Raw genomic sequence first — 25,593 nt, forward strand, 5'->3', positions numbered from 1 at the left:
AAGTGCATGAAAGCCTGGCCAGGAAAGAACACAGAGATCAGTGTGTAGAGGTACACACAGAGAATCAGAGGAGAAAAGACCAGAGTGGTCTCCGAGCTTGAAGCAGCTACAAACCTAGGTTGGAGTGGGAGTATAGTAGGGCTTTGAATCCCAAAGGACTCCAGGAGTGAACAGGATGATCCACCGGACTGCAGCAATGCTGCATATTAGATCTTCTATTTACATCTATTTTTTTCTAATTTCTTTGTCTTTTATAATGTATAGTAGAGCAGCACAGTAACACATGTATACAATGTGTCCGTGAAGATAAACGAGAGTGTGTGTTTGAAAATCTTAACAGAAGGGCACATGATTTTAAAAGTTTGGAGACAAGTGATCTCAACTCTCCCATGGGTAATTAGAGGCTGAGGAAAGTTTTTGTATTGAGAAGCAATCTGATCAGAATTGAGCTTTGGGAAGATCAACCTGGCAAGGACGGGAAAGCTGAGAGGACTAACAGAAGGAGGTGGAGGCAGAGAAGGCTTGGAGGGGCATTACAGTGGCCCAGATGGGATACATGAAATAGGAGTCTGAAACCAGGTATGTGAGGGCCTTCAACATTCCTTGTCAGGATGGTGGCTGATGGGCCATGGACACAAAAAAGACCTGGATATGACAGAAGTTGCAGAAGAACAGTGGAAAGAAGGAAGAGACAAGAATTGATCTCAGACAACTGGGAGTTCAAAGCTGAGCCTGGAATATTGAGAGGATAATGCTGCCACTGGCATTAACAGAAACTGCACAGTTAGAAGGCCTTCCCTTGTGGCACAGATGGTAAAGAATCCGCCTGCAATGCAGGAGACCTAGGTTCAATCCCTGGGTTGGGAAGATCCCCTGGAGGAGGGCATAGCAACCCACTCCAGTATTCTTGCCTGGAGAATCCCCATGGACAGAGGAGCCTGATGGGCTAGGGTCCACAGGATCGCAAAGAGTCAGACACGCCTGAGCAACTAAGCACAGCACAGCAGCACAGTCAGGAAGAGGAGCCAGTTTAAGAAAGAATCTAATGGCAGTTTGCAGCTTGAAATCTTCTGGTCCAGCCCTACATAGTTTGCTGAAGAAAAACCCAAGAAGGAAAATGTGGTGAACCTTATGTTAGTCACAAGGTCTCCTGAATCTTACACTGGTCTTGTTTGAAGATCTTCCAGCTTTGGTTTTTTAAGAGCATTATGTAAGACTTTAACTGAATTTCATTTTTATTAAATCATCTAGTACACTCTATTTTCCAGAAATATTTTATGCTGATAGTTTTCAATTTGAGGCCAACCCAGAAAGTTTACAGAACATTTTGGAGCTCAAACCTATATTGTTAAATGGTACTTGTTGATTAAAATGTGTAAAAGAAGGACAATGCAAAAAAATAAAAAGAGCCTTTTAAAATAAATTAATAATAAAGATGAGAAAATCTAAAAAAAGATCATTGAATTTGTAACCCTCAAGAGAGGAGATTCAGAGGTAATGCACTGGAATCCAAGTTGAATGGATTAAGGAGGGGAGGAGAAGTGTGAAGGGGATGGGAAGAAGCACAGGCTAGTAGCTCAAGCCATCAATAATTTCTTTGTAAGAGTGGTCTGAACGTGTTCACAGGTAGAGAAGCAGGTGCTGGGATATGCCATAAGAGACAGAGAAGGCAAAATCCAGGGTCACATTGGGTGGGTTCCACTTGAAAAGTAGGAGAAGATTTTGCCATTGTGAACTGGGAAAACGGCAGAGGATGTGCAAGGAAGAGACATTCTGAAGTGCTGAGGTAGTAGAGACAGGACAGAAAGAGTACAAAATTCAGGAAAGGCAAAGAGAGGGACAGAGGCTGAGAGCTATCCCAGAAATGTGAGTCCACCACTTGCTTGGAGATCCTTGCTCTGGTAAGAGCCTTCATTATCCTCTGTCCAACCAGACCAGGCTTCCTCCGCTCTGCCAGGGAGATATTTGAACTGCCCACCCTGAGGCTAAAGAGAAGCCACCTTGCAAGCACCCTCCCAGTGTGGTCCAGAGAGCGCTGATTGTTTTAAGGACCAAGACTCAGTATCGCAAACCTGATGGTGCATGTGCCAGCCAGCTCCTGGTTCTGGGAAGACTCTCAGATCTTCCAGAAGAGACAAGGGGTTAAATGCTATTCACATTTTCAGGGAGAGCCAAGTAGCCTCCCAAAAAGGGATTTTTATCGCTATTGTTCACAAAAGCCTGCACAGCGGATCTTGGAGCAGCGCTTCCTCAGATGATTTCCAGGAGCATCTGCCGATTTGATGAAAAATCTGATGCCATCAAAACCCAAGCCAGTGATGACTCACTGCGCGCTGTTGTTGTCGGGCGTTTGCTGAGAGCAGCAGCTCTTTCTGGCAGTCCTCCCAACCTGGGACCAGAAGCCAGGCAGCACTGGGCAACATACAGCAAGGAGAGGTGCTAGTTTGGGGCATGTTTCTTGGTTCTACCTTCTGTCCTTGGCATCCTGTTCTTCTCTCCTGGAGCCCGAAACCTTCACAAGGACATGTTTTGAGAACAAATGAGCCAGACACACACCATCCCCTGTTATCTTGAGGTTTCTCCACAGAAGGTCAATTATGAAAGTAATGAAAGATGGAGCCTGTCCCCTTTTTATTTTCTGGGACCTGAATCCTCAGGAATCACATCCCTCACAGTGTAAGCGGAAAATTGACATACCACAGAAGAGCAATTGCTCTCCATTGTGTTTTCAACTATATCCTTCTTCATCTTTTTTTAATTGAAGTACATCTGACTCATGAATTATATTATTGTCATGTGTGCAGCATAGTGATTCAATATTTTTATAGGTTATGCTCTATTTAAAGTTATTACAGAATAATGGTTGTGTTTCCCTGTGCTCTACACTATATCCTTGTTGCTTATTTATTTTATACATAGTAGTTTGAACCTCTTAATCCCATGCCCCTGTCTTGCCCTCCTCACTTTCCTCTCCCCTCTCTCCTCGTCTTCATCTTAACTAGGATTCCAGGGCACTGACCTAGTCCTGCTCATCAGAGTCAAGATCCTCATGTGGGGCTGGACTCAAGCAGGACCCTCATTCCCAGGGCTCACTCTCCATTGCCCCCTTTTCTGCCTAAACTTAGACAAGTCTTGTTACAAAAGCCTGCTGTGAATTCGTGTCCTACCAAGCCCCAACATATAACCACCAGTTTTTTCTCTTTCTTACATCCTACCCCTACTCCCTGTACCTGTCTCTCTGTCACACACTGAGCCTTGTCATTCCTGCCCCCAACAATCACTCCACTCCCTCCAACTTGCCTTTCCACTGCCAGCTCCCCAATTCTTCCTTCTTCTCTCCCCACTCACTTCTCTGTCTTTTCATGTCTCTCCACTGACATTTCCCTCTTTATCCCTTCTCAGCCAATCAGCTATGATGTCTTCAAGCTGTTCATGAAGGCATACCTGGAGGTGGAACTTCCTCAGCCACTGAGCACACACCTCTTCCTGGCTTTCAGCCAGAAGCCCCGACAGGAGACCCCTGAGCACCCAAAGGAGGGAGCCAGCAACAGTGAGGCCAGTGGCGCAGGTACCTGGACCAGCATCCCCGAGACGGAAGGGAGATTTTGCAGCTCTGACCCGCTTGCCACAGGCTCAGGGTGCACTTGCAGAGGATCCCTTGTGCATGGTAACTTCCCTGTGTGGGGGAGGAGGGAATGGGGATCAAGGAACCAGGACTCCTGCCCTCTCAGGAAGTCCTGTCTGCCAGATCTCTCATAATGCCTGCCACTCAGAATCAGAGAAGAGGATGGGGAAGAGGAGGCATAAGGTAATGTATGGCAGTGGGGGTGGGTCTTCCACAAAAGCTGCCAGTTCCTGGGAAGCACAGTCAGCTTGTGTGCCCTGAGGGTGTTAGCGCAGGGGAAGGTGTGGTTACTGCCTTTCTGGAGTTTGGGCTGTAGCAGGGAAGACACAGCCAACTCCAGTAAGTGAGCATGAACCCAGCAGACACCAGAGACACTGGTATACCCCAAAAGATCCAGACTTTGTGGGGTCTCCTACCTCCCAAAATACCTAGAGGACAGGGGCTGGTCATGATATCTTCTTTTTATCCCCCAGATTCCAACATACAGAATGCAGAGAATGGTGCCAAAGCAGACGAGGCTTGTGCCCCTGATATGGGTGAGTCTTTGGGGGAGGAGAGGGCAGAACCTCATTCCTGGGGGGCACGGGGAAATCTGACTAGCAATTTTGTCTCCATGTAACAGTATACCCTTGAAAAGGTCTCATCTACTCAGAAGGGCAGGTCAGGACTTCCGACAGCTCATTAGACGTTTACTTCTGATGAATCTGCCTAGCCAAAGGGTTGAGGGGCAAGGAGAATGTGTACAATGGGAGTTTGGGAGAAGGGGAGCAGAGAAAGAGAGCCAGAGCCAGAGAGCGTATGTGAAGAAGTGGCTATAGGGCTGGGGTGGAGATGACGCTATCGTGGAATGGCTAAGAGGGGGTAGGGCGAGAAGGCGAGAAGAGGCTTGGTTGATTTCCAACAATGCATGCACTCATTTGAAAAGTGGAGAGAAGCAAGAGGAAGCCGGCTAACATTGTTTTGACGATCCGTTTGCCAGGCACCTGCTTTTATTGCTTGTTTCACCTCAGCTCTGTAATCACGCCACTTCACACACTGAACTGAGGCGTTAAGAGATTCCATACCACTGTGTGACTGTGGATCTAGAGATTCAACCCAGGATTGTGCAGACCCCAAGCTGCTGCTCTTCCCTACACTGAGAGAGGAGGCAGTGGTCTCTCCTGAGATGCCTAGACTAAGGCTTGTCTCCACATAGAGGCACCAGTCTGCTTAGGTCCTAAGGGAATGATCAAGGCTGCACTCCCCGTGGGGCCACTGCCATCATGCCTGGCTGGCTGTGCACCGGCTCTTGGGTCATGATTGATGGAGAACCTTCCCTGGCACATTTATCAAAGGGAGGCCATTCCTCCGTTGACAGGCACCGTCCCAAGGGCAGAAGCTCCTAGGAAAGAAAATATTATCCTCCTTGACCTCTGTTCTAAGATATAATACAAATTTCCTGGGTACAATCAATTCAAGCTGGGTCAGACAATAAGACTATTGGCTAAGAATCTGGACTTTAGAGGTAGAGTTCTTGGGTTTGAGGCCAAGCTCTGACAATATCTATCTCTATAACCTTGGGTATGTTTGGATCATGTCTCTGGGCCTCAGTTTCCCCATCTGTAACATGAGATGACAGTAAGGGTTAATACCGAGGTTAAGTGAGTTATGTGTATAAGATGCTTACCATAGTGCCTGGAACAGAGTAAATGTTCAGCAATTATCATTCAGGCCACTCTCCAGAAAGTCACCCTATTCTCAATTCATTGTGTCTGCCAGAATCTCTTTCAGTCTATACCCTCAGTCTCCAAATGTATCCACTGGGCATCCCCTTTGCATGGAAGGACCCTTAGGGACTGTCTCCTTCCCAGGTTGCTCTTGGACTAAGGGAGACAGACCTTTTTTCCTTTGCATTATTTGGAAAAGATTGATACACATTGGTGAACTCCAGCTCTTAAGATGTGCCCAACGGATAAAGAATGCAGTTTTAATGTATCTATCTACTTACCTACCTACCTAGCTATAGTCCATGGGGTCACAAAGAGTCAGACACAACTGAGCAACTAATACTTGCAAACCTACCTAGATATCTATCTATCTAAATACATACATACCTGGCAGGATAGATAAAAGATAACACAGAATGAGAACTGTCTGTAACAGGGACCTAGGATGAGAGAATTTCTTTAAGCAGATGCTAGATGTAGGTCTGATCTTTTTCTCTAGTCATGGCAAAAAGGGCAGCTAGAGGATTATAGAAGTTTCAGTGTGTCACTGAAGGACTGATGAGATCAAACACTCACTCCAGATGGAAAGCAGAACATGGTTGGGAAAGGAGACTTGCCTCTGGACCATAAACTAATCAAATTCCAGGCTTCTCCTAGAGCTTCAGGAAGCGAAATTAAGAGCATCGCTGCCTTCCTGAGGTCTTCACGGCCAGCAGCAGGGCAAGCCTGCCAAGTTTAGCTCACGCACTCCTCTGCCCAGCATCTTACTCAGGCGTGCTAGGTCCAGGGCCCACTGGTCAGAATGGATAGGTCATGAGTAAACCTTAAATCTTATGTGGAGTAGAGAGATTATTTTATGATATAAATCATTCTATTCTATGGTAGAAAGAAAAGCTTCAAACTGGAAGCTTTGAGATTCTAAACTCTCAGCAAGAAAATCAACTAAGAAAGCTGGCTTCTTTACCCGGACTCTTTGTCCAGAGATTTTCTTAGCCCAAGTATCAGGAACTTCAGGAGGAGCCTGAGAGAAGTTACATTCATTCCCTGAGGTTCCAGATTGTCTGGACAGGGTTTCGTTTCTGTGGCTGAAGTTTCTAAGAACTTAGTGAGGGCTGTCATTATGTGATATCTGAGTAAATATAACCAAGGACGATAACAGAGGGTGGCTGGTTTATTTGACCACCATGCTTATTTGCTATATTTGTATCATTTTGAGTCTCAGAGTAACTTCCAGAGGAAGTTCTTCTCCTGGAGAAGTGATTTGTCAGGTACTGCTTTCCTCTGCAGAGATAATACTAGCCTCCTGTGGTTCAGTCATGAAAGGGAGGTTGTCTGACTGCTGGCCCAGGGCAGTGTACAACGTTTTTTCATCTTTTGAGACTTGAGATTTTAAGTAGCAAATTCTTTTCCTGTTGGGCCACCTTCCACAAATGTCTTAATTAGATGCCCCTGTTCAGCAGAAACAAGAATGTAAGGACAGGTGGACACCACAGAGAGGGGCCTCTGCCAACAAGAAAGAGCCAAGTTCTGGAGTCACTTTAGATCAGGCCATCTGTTGAAAATTTCACCCTTTTCCTGGTGCCCTAGCAGAAGCCAAAGAAACTTAATTCTCTTTTGATATGGCCTGTGAAGACCTACCTGATCAAGCTCCAAGCTTAGTTCTACAACCACCCACTTTAATTATTCATTCCTGGAGCCAGGTGGGGGCATGGCTGGTTCCATAAGCATAGCAGAGAGGGCCTTTCACTGAGTCCAGAGGTCAGCTCAGGGCCTCAAGCAGCCTGTCCTTCTCAGGGTGGCAGCTCAGGAAAGGCCGATCTCACCCCTCCCTGAGTGCCCAGGACAAAACTGGATAAACAGCGTAAACTTCATTCTCCTGGTTTTTATTTGCTTCCTCAGGCAGTTGAGATGGTTCAGCAGCTTGGACTATTGGAGTCTCAAGGAAAATCCCTCCATTTTTTAATTTAGAAGTAACACAATGTAAAAAAAAATTTTTTTAAGAGTATGGGAAATGAAAGAAACAACAAAATCATCTAAATCTTCCAGTGCTAAACACACACACACACCCACACACCCACACCCACACCCACACATACACACACATCCACACACACACACACACCCCACACCCGCCCACCCCACCCACCCCACTACACCTCTATTCTTGTAGGGGTCTTTTTTTCCATAAATTTTTTATAGAACTGGAATTAGATTGTATATATATGATTTTGGATCCAGATTTTTTACTTAGCATTATATTCAAAATCACTTTTCATGTCATTCACAACTTTTGTTAAACATCAATTTTAATACAAGTCTGTCTTTTAACAGATGAGAAGACTGAGGTTGGGTGTGGGGAGTAAGCCTACACAAGATCGCACATCATTTAGCACAAACCCAGGTTTCTGCTTAGTCTGGTATCCTTTCCACATTGCCCAGCTGGAAGGCATGAAGTAATGGAGAGACTTAGAAAGAAGGTGGAACAAGTCAGCTCTGCCCAAGAACCATCACTAAGAAGGGAGTGTGATGTGGCATCTGGATGGAACCTCTGTGCTCTGAAGAGGGTAGTCCCTGAGGGATGTACTCAATGGCTGTGGGTCAGGGGTATTTCATGTAAGGTAGCATGAGCAGGTGCGACACCACTGGGACCGTATGCCACTCAATCCTTCTGCACCCCAGCATTTCTACTGCTGGACTGAACAGTAGGCCAAACTGAGGACTTAAACAGTGGCTCAAGATCCAGTCACAGCTCTGGTAACCAAAATGTCTTTGCAAAAGGATAATGTTAGTGTTTTTAACTGAAGTATGGTTGATTTATAATACTGTGTTAGTTTCAGGCGTATTCAGGTGTATAAAGTGATTCAGAGGTATATTTTTTCAGATTATTTTCCATTCTAGGTTATTGCAAGATACTGGATATAGTTTCCTGTGAGTGCATGTGTGCTAAGACACTTCAGTTGTGTCCAACTCCTTGCAACCTTATGGACTGTAGCCCACCAGGCTCCTATGTCCCTGGGATTCTTCAAGCAAGAATACTGGAGTGGATTGCCATGCCCTCGTCCAGGGGATCTTCCCAACCCAGGGGTGGAAACCACATCTCTTAGGTCTCCTGCACTGGCAGGCGGGTTCTTTACCCATAGTTTTCTGTACTGTACAGTAAATCATCATTGCTTACCTCTTTTACATGTGGTAGTGTGTATCTCTTCATCCCATCTCCTATTTATCCCTCCTCCCACTCCCCGTATTATTTTTTAGATTCCACAGATGAGTGATATCATATATTTCTCTTTCTCTGACTGACTTACTTCGCTTAGTATGATATTCTCTAGGTCCACCCACATTGCTGCAAATAGTATTATTTCATTCTTTTTAAATGGCTGAATAATATTCCATTGTATATGTACAAACCACATCCTCTTTATCCATTCATCTGTTGATGGACACTTAGGTTGCTTCCACATCTTGGCTATTGTAAATAGTGTTGCTATGAACATTGGGGTGTGTGTGTCATTTCGAATTAGAGTTTTGGTCTTTTCCCAGAAGTGGGATTGCTGTATCATGTGGTAGTTCTAGTTTTAGTTTTTTAAGGAACCTCCATACTGGTTTCCATAGTGGAGCAATTTCCATTCCCACCAACAGCGTAGAAAGGTTCCTTTTTTCCCATATATTCTCCAGCATTTATTATTTGTACAATTTTTAATGATGCTCTTCTGACCAGTGTGAGGTGATATCTCATTGTGACTTTGATTTCACTTCTCTAGTAATTAGTGATGTTGACAGAGAAGACAATGGCACCCCACTCCAGTACTCTTCCCTGGAAAATCCCATGGGCGGAGGAGCCAGGTAGGCTGCAGTCCATGGGGTCGCTAAGAGTCGGACACGACTGAGTGACTTCACTTTCACTTTTCACTTTCATGCATTGGAGAAGGATATGGCAACCCACTCCAGTGTTCTTGCCTGGAGAATCCAAGGGACGGGGAGCCTGTTGGGCTGCCGTCTATGGGGTTGCACAGAGTCTGACACAACTGAAGTGACTTAGCAGTAGCAGCAATGATGTTGAGCTTTATTTCTTGTGCCTATTGGTCATCTATGTGTTTTCTTTGGAGAAATGTCTATTTAGGTCTTCTGTCCAATTTTTGATTAGGTTCTTTTCATGTTAAATTGTATGAGCCATTTGTATATTTTGAGCTTCTCTGGTGGCTCAGACAGTAAAGAATCTGCTTGCAATGCAGGAGACCCAGGTTTGATCCTTGGGTCAGGAAGATCCCCTGGAGAAGAAAATGACAATGCACTCCAGTATTCGTGCCTGGAGAATCCCATGGACAGAGGAGCCTGGTGGGCTACAATCCATGGGGTCACAAAAAATTGGACACGGACTGAGTGACTAACACACATTTGTCAAATACTTAAAATATTAACCTCTTGCTAGTTGCATCATCTGTCAGTATTTTCTCCTGTTCTGTAAGTCATCTTTTCATTTTGTTGATGCCTTTGCTGTGCAAAAACTTTGTTGATTATTAAAGTTTATTTTTTCTTTTGCCTTGGAAAAATGATCTAAGAAAATACTGCTATGATTTATGTCAGATAATGTTTTGCCTATGTTCTCTTCTAAGAGTTTTTATGGTGTCCTATTTTATATTTAGGTCTTTAAACCATTTTGAGTTTACTTTTGTGTATGGTGTGAGGGTGTATTCTAACTTCACTGATTTACGTCTGGCTCTCCAGCTTTCCCAACACCACTTGCTAAAGAGACTATCTTTTCTCCACTGTATATTCGTCTGTCCCTTATTGAAGATTAATTAGCTTCAAGTGAAATGAAGTGAAGTGAAGTTGCTCAGTCATGTCCAACTCTTTGAGACCCCATGGACAGTAGCCTACCAGGCTCCTCAGTCCATGGGGTTTTCCAGGCAAAAATACTGGAGTGGGTTGCCATTTCCTTCTCCAGGAGATCTTCCCGACCCAGAGATTGAATCGGGTCTTCCTCATTGTAGGCAGACACTTTACTGTCTGAGCCACCAGGGAAGTCCTCAAGTATATGGGTTTATCCAGGGCTCTCTATTCTGTTCCATTGATCTGTATGTCTGTTCTTGTGCCAATACCATGATGTTTAGATTACTGTACCTCTGAAGTGCTGGAGGGTCATACTTCCAGCTTTGCTCTATTTCCTCAGGATTGCTTTGACGATTCTGGGTCTTTTGTGGTTCCATCTAAGTTTCAGTATTATTTGTTCTAGTTCTATAGAAAATGTCATGGGTAATTTGTTAAGGATCACATTAAATCTATAGATTGTTTTGGGTAGTGTGGTGATTTTAACAATATTAATTCTTCCAATCCAAGAGCATGGGGTATCTTTCCATTCCTTTGAATCATCTTTGGTTTCCTTTGGGCTTCCCTGGTGGCTCAGAGGTTAAAGTGCCTGCCTGCAATGCAGGAGACCCAGGTTCGATCCCTGGGTCAGGAAGATCCCCTGAAGAAGGAAATGGTAACCCACTCCAGTATTCTTGCCTGGGAAATCCCGTGGATGGAAAAGCCTGGTAGGCTACAGTCCATGGGGTCGCAAAGAGTCGGACTTGACTGAGCGACTTCACTCATCAATGTTTTATAGTCCTTACCTCCTTCGTTAGGTTTATTCCTAGGTTTTTAATTGAAATTTCAAATGGGATTTTTAAAATTTTTTCTCTTGCTGATATTTCATTTTTAGTGTAAAAAAATGCAACAAATTTCTGTGTATTAATTTTGTGTCCTGCTACTTTACCAAATTCATGTATTAGTTCTTATAGGTTTTGCATGAAGCCTTTAGTGTGCTCTATGTCCATGGGGTTGCGAACAGTCGGACACGACTAGGCGACTTCACTTTCACCCACTCCAGTGTTCTTGCCAGGAGAATCCCAGGGACAGGGGAACCTGGTGGGCTGCCGTCTATGGGGTCGCACAGAGTCAGACACGACTGAAGTGACTTAGCAGTAGCAGTATGTAGAGTATTGGGCTTCCCAGGTGGCTCAGTAAAGAATCTGCCTGCCAATACATGAGGCTCAGGAGACATGGGTTTGATCCCTGGGTCAGGAAGATCCCCTGGAGAAGGAAATGGCAACCCACTCCAGTATTCTTGCCTGGGAAATCCCATGAACAGAGGAGGCTGGCAGGCTTCAGTCCATGGGGCTGCAAAAGGGTTGGACATGACTGAGTGGCTAAACAACAACAGTGTAATAAATATTGTATTACATTATCTCCACGTAATTTTGTTTTAAAACAGCTTTGTTGAGGTACAATTGGCATAAAATGAATTATACACATTTAAAATGTACAGTTAGTAAGGTTTTATGTCTGTATTCATCAATAAAATCAGCACATACCAATATAATGAAATTATTCATCAGCCTCAAAAATTTCCTTTATAGTCTCTTTTTCCCACCCTCCTTATGTGTACACTTCCATTTCTATACAGCCACTGATCTGCTTGTGGTCACTATAGACTAGAGTGCATTTTCTAGATTTTATATGAATAGATTGATACTATATGTACTTTTTGCCATCTGGCTTCTTCCATTCAGCAGAATTTAAAAATTCATCCATGTTGCTCGGTATATCAATAATTAGTATATTTTTACTGTTGACTAGTATTTTAGTATACAGGTAAATATTCCACAATTTGTTTATCCATTCATTTATCAATGGACATTTGGGTTATTTCCAGCTTTGGGCTATTAAAAATAAAATGAATATTCATATACAAGTCTTCATACAGACAGCTTTCATTCCTTTTGAGTAAAGAGGTGGAAGTAGAATGTTTAGGAGTATTATGTGGTCTTAATGACTTGACCTCTTTACCATTATGAAATGACTCTCTTTATCCCTAGTAATAGTCTTGGTTTTGAAATTTGTGTGATAAGTGTGAGTTGCTCAGTCATGTCCAACTCTTTGTAACCCAATGAACCCACCAGGCTCCTCATAACTGATAAAACCACCTTAGTCAACTAGTGTTACCAGAGTATATCTTATTTCATTCTTTTAATGGATTTGTGTCTTTATATTTAAGCTGACTTTCTTAGAAGAAGTATGTTTTGGGGTCTTATTTTTTAATCCATTCTGACAATATCTGCCATTTAAAGTTTTAGAACATTTACATTTACTGTGATAATTGATGTAATTAGGTTTACAACTACTACATTGCTGTTTTCTTTTTTCCAATCTCTTCTTTTATTCCCATTTGCTCTTTTTTCTGAATACTTTTAAATTAATTGAATTTTTTATGATTTTACTTTATCTCCTTTTTTATCTTAGTTTTAACTATGACAGTGTACCTTCAAGTAGTAATATTTCATTTTGCATATACTATAAGAAATTTACAACAACATACTTCTATTTCTCCAGGTCTTTGTGCTTTTTTACTTCAACATGTTGTAAACCACACAACATGTTGTTATTGTCATAGTTAGCTATCTTTTTAAAAGATTTAGTTAATAGGGAAAATATTCTTTATATTTATCTACCTGGTTTACTAGTTTTAATGCCCATCATTCTTGTGTGTAAATCCAGGTTTCCATAGATTGTAATTCTAGTAAAAAGATTTCCTTTACCATTTCTTGTAATGTAGGTCTATATAGCTTGTACATTTGAAAAGTTCTTTATTTAGCCTTTTTTCCTAAAGATATTTTGCAGAATCCAGAAGTCTAATTTGACAGGTTTTTTCCTTTTAGTACTTTTTTAAAGATGTTGTTCCACTGGCTACCAGCATGTTTTGTTTCCAGTAAGAAAACTATAGTCATTCTTATCTTTGCTTCTTTCCACATCAGATGATTTTTCTCTAGTTTCTTTTATGATTTTCTATCACTGATTTTAATCAATTTGATTTTGGTGTTCCTTGGTGTAGTTTTATATATATTTCTTATGTTTGGGTTTCATTGAGCATCTTGTGTCTGAGGTCCTCTAGTTTGTATCAAATAACAAATCTGGGAAAATATCAACCATTATTTCTTTAATATTTTTCTGCTCCTGACTCTTCTTTAAGTATTCCAATTACATGTTTATTTGACTACGTGAAGTTTTCCAACGGCTCACTGGTATGATACTTTTTTTTTTAAATATAGTCTTTTTGGCTAGTTTCTGTTGCAATGCTTCAAATTCACTAATCTTTCCTTCTGCAATATCTAATCTGCTGTTAACACTGCTCAGTATATTTGTATTTTTCATTTAACATCATATCTAGACACTTGAGGTGAACATCATAAAATATCTTTCATGTCTCTACTTAACATATTCAATCTTTCCTCCAGCTTCTTGGATATGTCGAATGTAGTTATAATAACTGTTTTAAAGTTTTTGTCTATTATATCATCTGTATCATTCTGGATCCATTTCAATAGATTTTTCTCATTATTATTATTCATACTTGCTTTGTATACATGGCAATATCTTATTGAATGCCAGACTTTGAAAATTTTACAGTGTTGGTACTAGAAATTTTTGTGCTCTTATAAATATTCTTGCTCTTTGTTTTGGGATACACTTAGGTTTACTTAGAAATAGTTTGACCTTTAGGGGTCAAGCTTTTAAAGCTTTGTCAAATCAGACCAGGGAGGCCTTTTCTCTAGGGCTAGTTTTCCCAGTTATCAAGGCAAAACTCTTCTGAGTACTCTACTTAGTGGTTCATTAATTGTAGGTTTCTACTTTGATTGCTGGAAATAGACAGTATGCCTGGTTCTCTGTGCAGTCCAGGGATTGTTCCCTCTCATCTGGATTCCTTCCCCAGCCTCAGGTAGTTTCCTTACACATGTGTGCTGATCACTACTCGGATGAGTAATTGAGGGAACTCTCAGCCAGTTACTCAAAAGGCCCTTCTGCAGCGACTGCTGGAGTTCTCTCTGTGCAGCTGCCTCCCGTCCAGTGCTCTGCTCTGTGAATTCCACCCACTGTGAGCTCCCCAGACTCCCAGCTCCATCTCTGCAACTCACAGAGATTTCCAGAACCTTCCTGGGTTTCCCTCCTTGTGCCTCAGTCTAGAAACTTTCCAGTCAGTAAGATGTGGCATTTACAGGGATCACCTCAATTGTTTCCCATCTCTTGGGATCACTCATTGGTGCTGGCCATAGTGAATGTCCTATGAACCATTATTTTGTATCTTTTGTCCAATTTTTTAGTTGCATCAGTAGGAGGGTAAAACTGGTCCCTCTTATTCCAACTTAGTTGGCATGGAAGTCACTAAAGTAGTGTTTTATTGAATAAATAATTGGAGGATATAACAATAACTTGAGCTACCTAATACAAAGAATTTTTCACATTTGTCTTATATATTTAAGTTTTTCCATAACTTTAACTCCAGTGAAATTTTAGTACTTCTGTTGCATATGTAATTTCTTAGCAATTTCCTCCATCTCACTGTCCTTGTTTTTATTTCATCCTATTGTGCTTTCGTCTCAATTTGCTCACCCCTGAGGCTTTCTACTCCTGTTTAATAGAGGTTGCACCTTCTTCAATCTACTGAGTGTCCTGCCCTGTAAGAAATCATTTCCAGAGATATGGTCCTCTGAGATTTCAGGATAAAGCTTCCTTTCCTTGTTTTGCAGCTCTGTTTCATGGATTCCATCATGGTCTCTTCACAGGGCCCTTTGTGCCATACAGAGTATGTCAGCGACCTTTGGTCTCCCCACTGTCCATCTGGGTGATGGGTAATTCCCTTCTCAAGCCACAGCTAACCTCTAGGACCTGGAAGGCTTTCGTGTAGCACAGCTCTGTTGGCCTGAGATGAACTGTTTGCCATTGCTTGGCATTTTGCTTCTCTAAATAGTGTGCTGGTGACATTGCTTTCCCCAGCAGGCATTACTATCGAGGTTGTCACTCCCTCTGCTTATGCCTTCAAGACCCTGTTACTTGGTAGTACAACACTTCGGCTGCATTTTCCAGTACCAGTCTTCCTTTTACTGTCTCCTGTGGTTTTTGTGAGTTGTACCTCTTTATTCAATATTAAGATCATGGATGTGAAGAAGGTGGGGAAAGAGAGATGGCCCTTAAAGTACCTCAAAAAAGTATAATCCACACAGTAAAATGTAGGTATCTGGTTTTCTGGTTAGTATTAAGGTTAATAACATCAGATTTCTTAACCAGAAGACAAAGAAATGGTTCTCCTATTTATTAGCACTAGTCCAGTCACTTGGTCTTGTCTGACTCTGCGACCCCATGGACTGTAGACCCCAGGCTCCTCTGTCTATGGAATTTTGTAGGCAAGAATATTGGAGTGGGTTGCCATTCCCTCCTCCAGGGAATCTTCCCAACCCAGGGATTGAACCCAGGTCTCCTGCATTCCAGGCATATTCTTTACCATATGAGCCACCAGGGAAGGCCTTTCCTACCTACAAGAATGAAAAGAAGGAAATCTTCAGAGGGAAAACTTACTCTACTCCTGTGGTATATTGAGTCACTTTCTGCACTTTCTATATGCTTTCAGTAAGTGAAAGTTCTTCCTAGTTTCTGAAGTTAGCTGTTGATCCCAGTTTTCTCTTTTGAACTTTTCTCTTTTTCATTTATCTTTAAATGCACTTGAGAAGAAAACTGTGAAGGGGTATATTGGTACATGGAGAAGGAAATGGCAACCCACTCCAGTGTTCTTGCCTGGAGAATCCCAGGGACGGGGGAGCCTGTTGGGCTGCCGTCTCTGGGGTCGCACAGAGTCGGACACGACTGAAGCAACTTAGCAGCAGCATGTTGGTACATAACCAATAGTCTGGATTTTTGGAGTCCCAGCTAAAATTACCTCTTTGATGTATTCCCCCCAAAATTAAGCTAAATGACATTTACCTGATTGATATTACTAAAATTCACTGTCATCTTTTCTAAAAATTCACATAGCATAAGGGACTTTCTTATATGATTATAGACTCTTTAAATGGTCAGAATGCAGTTCTTTCAAAAAATAAGAAGCTTACAAACTGGATTTATAGGACCTCTGATTTAATCATATCTTTTCTATTTGATCAAAAGCATCATCCATGCCTTTGAAGACATTTATATAAAACTCTTGCCTCTTCCATGAAAAGAATGGGGCAACAAGGGTTTCATATTTACTAAACCTTGTGTCCTTGGATGCTTTCATTTTGCATGATGCAGAAACAAAGATCACAGAGAAGCAAGTGCCTGCTAACAACCAAACAGCTGCGACCCCTGTGGGGAACCTTGTTGCTCAGTCTTCAGGCTCAGAACCCCCCATAGTCTACCTGAAGGATGTCGTGTGTTACCTGTCCCTACTCGAGTCGGGGAGACCTCAGGATAAGCTAGAGTGTAAGTACGTACCCTGTCAAGGGGCTTTGACTTTTTCCTAGGGGAAGACCTAGTGTCTCTCCGTCCTTCTAAACAGGCTGAGGTTGATCTGGGATCCTGGGGGTGGGTACTGCCTCCTTGAGGGAGGTCGTCTGCCCTGTCACCAGTAGTGACATAAACATTTCCTAGAATCTACCCTGGAACACAGTACCAGTTGTATAGGGTGGGGGGTGCATTTGACACCTTGGGGTTGAGAATCAAGATCTGGAAAGGGAAGGGGTCTTTAAAAGAGGTGAAGACTCCCTTTCTTTGCTGGCAGGATTTCCTGAAAGCCTCTAATCAGAAAGCTGCTGCTTCCCCTTAGAAGATTTTTCAAGGGAAGATTTGCAACATCTGTCTACCTTCCCCTGTTCCATGCCCAGGCAATTCTTTAACTATGAGGAATCCTTTTTTTTCTTGAGACCTAATCAACCTCTACCTTGTTAAAGCTTATTTCTATGTCTTCACCTATCCCAACCCCAAGTGTTTTGGCCTCTACAGAAAGAAGGCTAGTTAATTAAGGGAGTTGAGCTTGGTTTTAAAAACAGGTCTTCAGAAGGAGAATAATAGCAGAAAGGAAAGCCCACAAAGTGCAGTCTCGCAGACAGTCACTCTGGAGACGGTCTCGCTGGCCTCTGCGAGCCTGCAGGCAAACTTTACAACAGGTTATAGGTAGGTCTTGTTTAAAAATATTTATTACTTTGGTTTCTCTTAGGATCTTAGGAGACTTAAAGGAAAAGCATACACATTATAGCAAAAGTTAGAATTCCAGCCAATAATCAGAATAGTCAACGAAATAAACATTAGCAAGAAGTCTGGCAGAGGTTAACCCTTGCCGAAAACAAAATGAAACATTTACTCATTAACTGAGCTTAAAATCTACCCCACAGGTTTGAAGTATTAATAATTGCCAGTCTTAAATGATAATTTGGAAGCAAATGTACCGGATTTCTGTTTGTACTAATGTTAAAAGGGAAATGTCAGATTATTTCCCACATTCGGTTGGATTTGGGGCATTGTATTTGTTCATAACTACCAGAGAGGATATGGCAGACTCTTCATATGAGTGCCTCTCAGACTGAATCCTGTAATGGTAATAAAAATAAACTGATTTTAAAAGCTTTTTCTTATAGAAAAATTTAAATACAGATAAAAGTAGAGAATGCAAAGAACTTCCCTATATCCATCAACCACCTTCAACAATTACCAGCTTCTGGTCAGTTGTGTTTTATTTATACCTCCTACTCATTTCTCCTGCACCAGATTATTTTGAAGCCAATTTCGAACATCATATAATTTCATTTGTAAATATCTCAGTATGTACCTCTGATATATGACTTTTCCTTAAATATAATCACAGCACTGTTATCACATCTAAAGAAAATGATTCCTTACTATTTTCAAACCTTGTTTTCATTATTTTCAGTATTCATTGTTTTCCCATCATGGGAAACAATTCAAACATTGTATATTTGAATTGGGGTCCAAGTAAAGTCCATACACTGCCATTGGTTACTATGTTGACCTTTTGCTTATTTTTTTCCCTAAAATTTTTTGTTGCAGAAACTTGGTCATTTGTCCTTCCTTAAAGTTTTCTTTAATTAAGTCAAATAAATTCAAATCATCTCAGATTTTAGTGATTGAAACCAAGTTAAACCTTTAAAAAAAAAAGGGTGTGTGTGTGTGTGTACGAAATGATAGGCTGAAATTTCACCTATTATCAATGTAATAAAAAAGACTCAACATTGAATATCTCATTTTTGTGAAACACTTTAAATGCACTATTAACCTCACAGTAACCCTAGAAAAGTGACACGATTTTTGTCATTTTATTTATATATATAATTTTGTCATTTATATATAAGAAAGCATGGAAAAGTTAAATGACTTGCCCAAGGCCATGCTTCTAAAAAGAAGAATGCTTGCTCATACTTCCTTGTTCTGCTCCTCACAGTAGGACCGAAGTGGGCTCCACATTAGAGCCACCTGGGCCCAGAGTGTCTCTGACCGAGACATTCAGAGGAGCCCCAACGAATCGGAAGCCCATGACCCTACTTTTAAACAACTTAAACTCCAGCCAGAGACACATCACTATATACACAAGGTCCAGAGACATAAAACCTGTAGAAGGAAGTGATAACACAAGGGCAGATTAACAAATTAGCAGGAGTGCTGTGACCCTGTGGGTACATCCCGAGAGGTCCAGAGTAGTTACATGAGCGAAGGGTCAGTCAGGGGAGGCTCCGCGGAGAGTGCTGGCACGAGGGAACACTTCAAAGGATAGGAAGGAAGTGAAGACATTTTCAGCTCTGCTCCCCACCCTGCTTACTTCTGAGACCACAGACAGAATCTCTACCTTGAGATTAATTAAACAGCAAGTTTCCAAATCTCATAAATGAACATTTAGTCCTTTCCCCAAAATTCATTCCCAAATCTTTCTTATCCTCCATCGCTTCTCTACAGTTAGAATACGGCAGAGGATGTTTCTGAATCACATGTTGACATTTTAGAAAAAGAAAGAGTAACTACTATCTATAATAGTAGCTACTTCATAATATTATTGAGGATTAAATAGTAATAATGATAGGTCCATAAGATAATATATTATGCATATTAAATGCCATATATAAATACTCATTAATGAAAGAAAATAAAAATAACATCTGTTGAGTGTTTTCTACATTCCAAGCACTAAAGATTTTGGTGTATCACTTACATATTAGTCTTCATTTGAAAAAAGACTTAGGATAAAGAAACTATTCTAATCGCCATCTTACAGATGAAGAAATTGAATCTAAAGAAGATGAATGACTTGTCTGATGTGCTAGAGGTGGTAGGACAGGGCTGTGGTCTGAAACTGTCTAACTTCACACCCTTCTTATGTGCAGTGGAAGCAGTGCCCCATCTATCACTCCAGTGTCTGCCCACCACCAGCAGGGCATCTGCTTTGCGTTGTGTTCCCATGATGCTGAGAGGTGTGAATGCTCCATAGGGAATCACACTCATGATCCAGATCTCATCAGCCAAAGAGTTATTGCTTAGACAGTCCTAGAAGCCAGGTGGCTTGGTTCTCCTCCCTCTTCCCACCCTCTTTGTAAGGAAGCAGACTGTGCCTTGGAGGGTGGGTTAGTTGGCTGCAACAGACTTCGCCCCAGTGATGGTCAGAACTGACCTAAAAACTGGCACCAAAGTCTCAGCCCATCCTTGGTGCCTGGAAGACCTCCTCAAGCCTCGCCTTTGTGTTTCTTGCAGTCATGTTTCGTCTCTATGATTCGGATGAGAACGGTCTCCTGGACCAAGCGGTAAGCTCTCCAAATATTCCTCCAAGATCCAAGAAAGGCTAGGGGAGAGGGGAGCAGGTGAAGGGAGAGTTCAAAAACGCCCAGTTCCACCATCATCAGAATAGCTGTGTCTCAATATGAGCTGCAGAGATGAATAGAAGCCCCCTCCTTCTAACATCCAAAGAGCCGGGCCAGAGGAGAGTGAATGCCAGCTTGCCTTTTCATTCCAGGAGCCCAAATTGCAAAATCTCAGATTGGGGAGATATCAAACGTAGTTAACTTCCCAGTTGGTTCAGAAATTCCCCCTTCAGTTTCCTACTGAAGTTCAAGAATGGAGGAAAGGAGGTGGGGAGAGGCAGTGAGACCAGGGCAGGAAGACAGGAGGAAGGCAGGTAATTTCTGGTGAGCTTGGCCATCATCCTTGCCTTCTTCTCATATCCTAGGCACTAACACTAGGAGTCTCACTCTGTCTTCTCCAAGCACATCATCCCATCCCACCAAACCTGGGAAGCCTGAGTCTTGCCCCCACCTTCTCTCAGGAAGAGGCAGGAATAGAGTGGGGATCATAGGGTGAGAAGAAGGGCAGAAAAGGAAGAAGGCAGAGAGTGGAGAGGGCAGGCAGAATCAGACAGGTCCTGTTCTCATGACTGGCAGGGTCAGAGATGGGATGCATTCCCAGAAAGGCTCTGAGGTTGAAGTACATGGAGCTGAGACAGCCCAGAGGGAGGAAGAAAGGGAAGCAGTCCACTAGACCACCTGCATCATCTGGTTCCCTCTCAACCCCAGATGGTCTTAGTGGGATCCCTATTTCAGTGCCATGGGTTGGATCATGCAAGGGGACCACTGGAGAATCGTGGACTCTTAAACATTTGTTTAATGCCCATTGATTATCTCGTATATGTCAGGCACTGGTCTAAGCCCTGGGGATGTATCAGTGAGCCAATGGACAGAGATGCAGGTCCTCATAATGCTTTCATTCTAACAAGAACACACACACTGCAAAGTGTAGTCAACTATGTGTTCAATACACATGTGTACCAGAGGAAGATAAAGAAGGGAAAGAAAGTATTAGATGAGCTTCAGTTTTAGCAAGAGGAGCTAAGGAAGGACTCCCTGAGGGAAAGACATCTGAGCAGATACTTGAAGGATTTGAAGGGAGTGAATCATGAGGAATCACCTCCCAGGCAGAGGGAGCAACAAGGGCACAGGTCCTTGAGGGGTGCCTGGAATATCAGCAGATCAAGGAGGAGGCAAGAATGAGTGGAGCAGGAGGGGTGAACAGATGAGGTCAGAGAAGTAATGAGAAGAGACACAATATTTGCAAAGCATTCTCAAGCCTTAAAGGTGATTACAAGGGTTTTCTCTGGAGAAGTGGAGAACCATTGCAGTTTCTGAGCAGACGAGTGACATGATTGACTTAGATCCTCACAGAGTCTCTCTAGCTGCTGTGTTGAGTCTAGACTGTAGGAACGTAGGCAGGGATACCAGTTGGGAGGCTGTAAAAATAAGCAAGACAAATGAAGGTGGCTTGCCTTAGGGTAGCCGCATTGCAGGTGGTGAGAAGTGGTTAAATTCTGGATCTGTTTGGAAGGTACCATTGGTGGACTGAAACAAGTCTCAAAATAGTTCTCTGTCTCTCAACTTCCCACCAAGACCCCTTGGCAGTTGGATATCCAGCCTCTTTGTGAACACTGCCAGTAATGGAGAATTCACCTATTACCTTAAAACAGCCAATCCACTGCTGAGGATGATGTTAGAGAGGGCATCTTTCCGGCATCAAAGCCACCTCTAGTCCACCAGGGAAATTTTCAGTACAAAACTCGATTCTGCCCTTCTCTCCCCTCCCCCAGCCCAGTGGTGAGATCAAAATAGGCCAACCTTCAACTCCTCCCTCCCTCTGTCCCTCAGCTTATTTCTGCTCTCTCTAGCTGACCAGCATAGTACCAGTTGTACACAGTAGGCCTTCAAGTATTTGAACATCTGACCGCATCTTCCCTAAAATCTTCTCCAAGCTCCAATTTCCTAATTTCTACAGTATTTCTGGTAAAGCAAATTTAAATACCCACTCTAGCCAAGCTCTAGTTTGGCAATGCCATTCTTAAAATATGGCATAGAACTGAACCTGCCCCTCCAGGATTCCTTAAGTATCCGTATCAGGAGAACTCGTTCTTCCTGAAATCTGCCCACTCTGCTTCCTGAAAATGCCCAGCCATTTACACAGCTCTAGATCAAGTCTAATTCTCCAGTTCACAATCACATTGCTTGCTCACATTGAATCTTGAGCCCTGCTAGACTCACAAGATGTGCCCCTGGAACATCTGCTGGGCTCTGTTCCCACGTTACTGCCCACTTCCTTTTCCCCACCTACGGCCTCATCTGCAGTGCCGCAGTGGGCTATTTTCTAATCTAAATGAAATGCAATGTGAAAAATCCCTGGTGGGTTTTAGCTTGCTTATGTTGACCCACCCAGCATTCTGTCAGGTAAAAGTAACACCTTTAACCCTTGCTTTAGTTCTCCAACACGCGTCCCCAGATCAACTTCATTATGAATATCCTAGATGGTACCCTAACTGTGCAAATGCCCCCTCAGTCCAGTGTGTTTCCCTGGGACTCTCAGGGCACTGATTCATTAGCATCCAGCAATTCTGTGAGGCTTTAGATGGAGCCTGGCCCTGGTACCAAACAAAAGGCTCACTCATTAGAGAAGCATAGCCTTCATGAATTTCCTGTTTCAGGAGTCCCAGACCCAGGGCTGGACTTGATACAAAGGATACAAAGGAGATGCCAAAAAGAATCTGAATCATAGTGCCTGAGAAAGGACCAACCCAGTGGCCCTACATCCAACTGAAACTGACCCCCAAGGGGTATAGATGAATCCCAAGTTGCTAAAGCTGTGGGAATGAGGTGTGGGAAAAGGGGGAGGGAAGAAGTGCCTTGGTTTGTAAGTATTTTTAGGAGCTGTGATCACAAAGAAGGAGGAAACAGGAGTGCTTTCTGTGCTGAGTCAAAGTGCAGAATAGGGAAAGGAAGGTGGATTTAGGAGAAGGTCAGTGTTCAGTGAGCTTTCTGCATACCTCTGGCTTATCCACGGTCTATGCTTCTTGTGAGCTTTGTGGTCAAGGCAGAAATAAAGACCAGAAATAAACAGTGAGCTCATGATGAAATGCCAGTGTATTGTACCAGCCGCTTCTCACACGACACCCTGCCCATCTTCCCACGGGGTTTGATTTTGACTCTTGCTCTTGGAAACACATCTTCAGTTGGTTTCTCTCCTTGGTGTTTTCTAGGAGATGGATCGTATTGTCAGCCAGATGCTGCACATTGCCCAGTATCTCGAGTGGGATCCCACGGAGCTAAGGCCTGTGAGTTACCAGCAGCCTGGGGTGACTTCCCAGTGAGCTTCTAAGATAAGAGTGGGACTTGAAAAAACACATTTGTTTACAGTAGAGTGTCTCCCAGACTCATCTTCTCAGAGGTGTCTCCTTTGGGGTCCTACACCTCCTTGACCTCCCACTTCTCTGATAGGAAAAATTAGAGGCAACAGGGAAGAGCATAGACTAATTCAAATAATAATACCTAATAATACCCCCTAGCTGAATTTTTATAACAGGAGTTCATAGGTCAGAGAATTTAGTGCTAGAAAGAAATTCAAAGATTTTTCTCAGTCATCAGATAATAATAATTATTACATTGGAGGCTCCCATGAGACCAATATTATGTTTGGCATTTTGTATACATTTTCTCTAATCTTTGCTACCAGGCTGCAAGCACAGCAATGCTAGTTCTATTTTGCAGATGGGCAAATCAGAAAAACAGAGCCCAGAGAGTCCAGGTGGCTTGCTTAAGGGCACACAGGTCTGGGAAGAGCCAGGCTTGGACCTCTGTTCCCATCACCCCAGTTCCTGTCACTGCCCTCTACTCACTCTGAATCAGAGAGAAAGGGGTAAAACACAAGAAAACTCAGAACAAAAGAGAAAGCAAAGGGCGGGGGTGGGCAGAGAAGCCGAGGGTGAAAGTGGACAATTGTTGCTCTACGGATTCGCAGATACTGAAGGAGATGTTACAAGGCATGGACTACGACCGGGACGGCTTTGTGTCTCTTGAGGAGTGGGTCCACGGAGGGATGACCACCATCCCATTGCTGGTCCTCCTGGGCATGGACGACTCTGTAAGTTGCACACTTGAGGTCCAAGACCCCTCGCCTTTCAGAAACAGCAGGTTCCATGTGGAAGTTAATATCCTTGGTTTCTGTCCTGGATTTGCCAGTGGATACCTCATATGCTCCAGGCCAGCCCCGAAGTCCTCTCTTTCTTACCTGTTAGTGCCTGAAATATGTTCATTCATTTGACAGACAGTTACTGAATTATTACTAAATAAAGATACTGTTCTGAGGACTGAGAGGAGACACAGATATCATATTCACCCACCCGAAACTTATGTTCAGCCACGCAAAGAACTAAAAATTTTTAGGGAAGAATTCCATCTTTTCTCAAAATTAGCTGTAAAAATGCTAAGAGAGTTTGGGAAGGAAGGGAAGCAGGGAGGAAGGGAAGGAAAGGAAAGGAAAAATACTGATCTGTTGTGAGGCAGAGAGTGTTCAATGATAATATTTAGCAATCAGAATAACCAGATAAGGTAGATATTTTTTTACCCATTTATACAGATGGAAAATTGGAGATTCTGAGTCTGAAGATGAAAAAGAGGAGCCAGCATTTATGTGTTAGAGAAGGAAATGGCAACCCACTCCAGTGTTCTTGTCTGGAGAATCCCAGGGACAGGGGAGCCTGGTGGGCTGCCGTCTATGGGGTACCTGACTCTACAGAACCTGCACTTTTGAACATCCCACACTTAAGAGTGAGACCAGTGGAAGAAACTTTGCCCTGACTCTGAGGGATGCATGGGATTTTGATACCCCATTCTTGAGCTAAAGATCAAGTGAAATGATATTTGATCTGGTTCTCATTAATGGGTATGGTTTGGCTGGTAGAAGAGAGTTTACAGGCAGAAGAGCTTGATCAAAAACCGACGTGAGAGAAAGTTCAGGGTGTGTTAGAGAAACCTCCCAATATTTATGTGAAGCACTGGCGTCTGACCTGGTCTGCTTATTTACCATGAAAAGTAGCTTCCATACATGAGGTAGGGAAGGTTAGAACCAGGAGTGCAAACAGCAGCATTAGCTTTTACCAGTGCAGCCACATGGGTTGTAAACAACACCTGTTTGAGATTACTGAAATGGCATAGAGGGGGACAGAAGAGAAGGTTCAGCTAGGTTGGCCTCTAGCTGACATTGTTGCCCGTGAAATGTTCATCTGACAGTTCTGCAGTTCAGGACTAAGAATCCTGCAATTATCTCATAGCATGTTTAGGTCTTTCCGTGTACTAATAGAAGTCAATGAACCAGGAACTCCTTTATCCTTAGAACCCTGGAAGGTCAGAGCTAGAAGAGAATTTGGTGATCCCTGGTCCATCCCTTTTGTTTTTTATACTGAGGACTAGGGAAGTAAAGGCACTTGCGGTCGGTCACACACCTAATTAGTACCAGAGCCCATCTTCCACATTCAGTAACAGGACATTTCTCATGCAGTGATGAGCCCCTACTGTGTGCACAAACCCACATGAGCTAGGACCTGGGGGAGCCCAGATATGTATGGTATACTTTCTGCTGTTAAGGTTCAAGATGATACCTGAATCA

At 42.9% G+C, this 25,593-nt stretch overlaps 1 protein-coding gene and 1 non-coding gene across 4 annotated transcripts in view; both read left to right on the forward strand.

Annotated features, from left to right (window-relative positions):
- DGKG (diacylglycerol kinase gamma) overlaps window positions 1–25,593 on the forward strand; it is a 170,840-nt gene that overhangs the window by 22,222 nt on the left and 123,025 nt on the right. For all 3 annotated transcript variants that reach the window (XM_068968791.1, XM_068968868.1, XM_068968942.1), the window contains exons 3-8: window positions 3,403–3,568; window positions 4,099–4,161; window positions 16,432–16,602; window positions 19,873–19,922; window positions 23,189–23,263; window positions 23,947–24,069. In XM_068968791.1, coding sequence (XP_068824892.1) covers window positions 3,403–3,568; window positions 4,099–4,161; window positions 16,432–16,602; window positions 19,873–19,922; window positions 23,189–23,263; window positions 23,947–24,069 — 648 coding nt within the window. The remainder of the gene's footprint in view (window positions 1–3,402; window positions 3,569–4,098; window positions 4,162–16,431; window positions 16,603–19,872; window positions 19,923–23,188; window positions 23,264–23,946; window positions 24,070–25,593) is intronic.
- On the forward strand, window positions 10,721–10,793 carry TRNAC-GCA (transfer RNA cysteine (anticodon GCA)). The gene has a single exon. It is a non-coding gene; the product is annotated as a tRNA-Cys (tRNA).

The sequence above is a fragment of the Capricornis sumatraensis genome, chromosome 1 (assembly GCF_032405125.1).
Source record: "Capricornis sumatraensis isolate serow.1 chromosome 1, serow.2, whole genome shotgun sequence".
NCBI classification, from domain to species: Eukaryota; Metazoa; Chordata; class Mammalia; order Artiodactyla; family Bovidae; genus Capricornis; species Capricornis sumatraensis.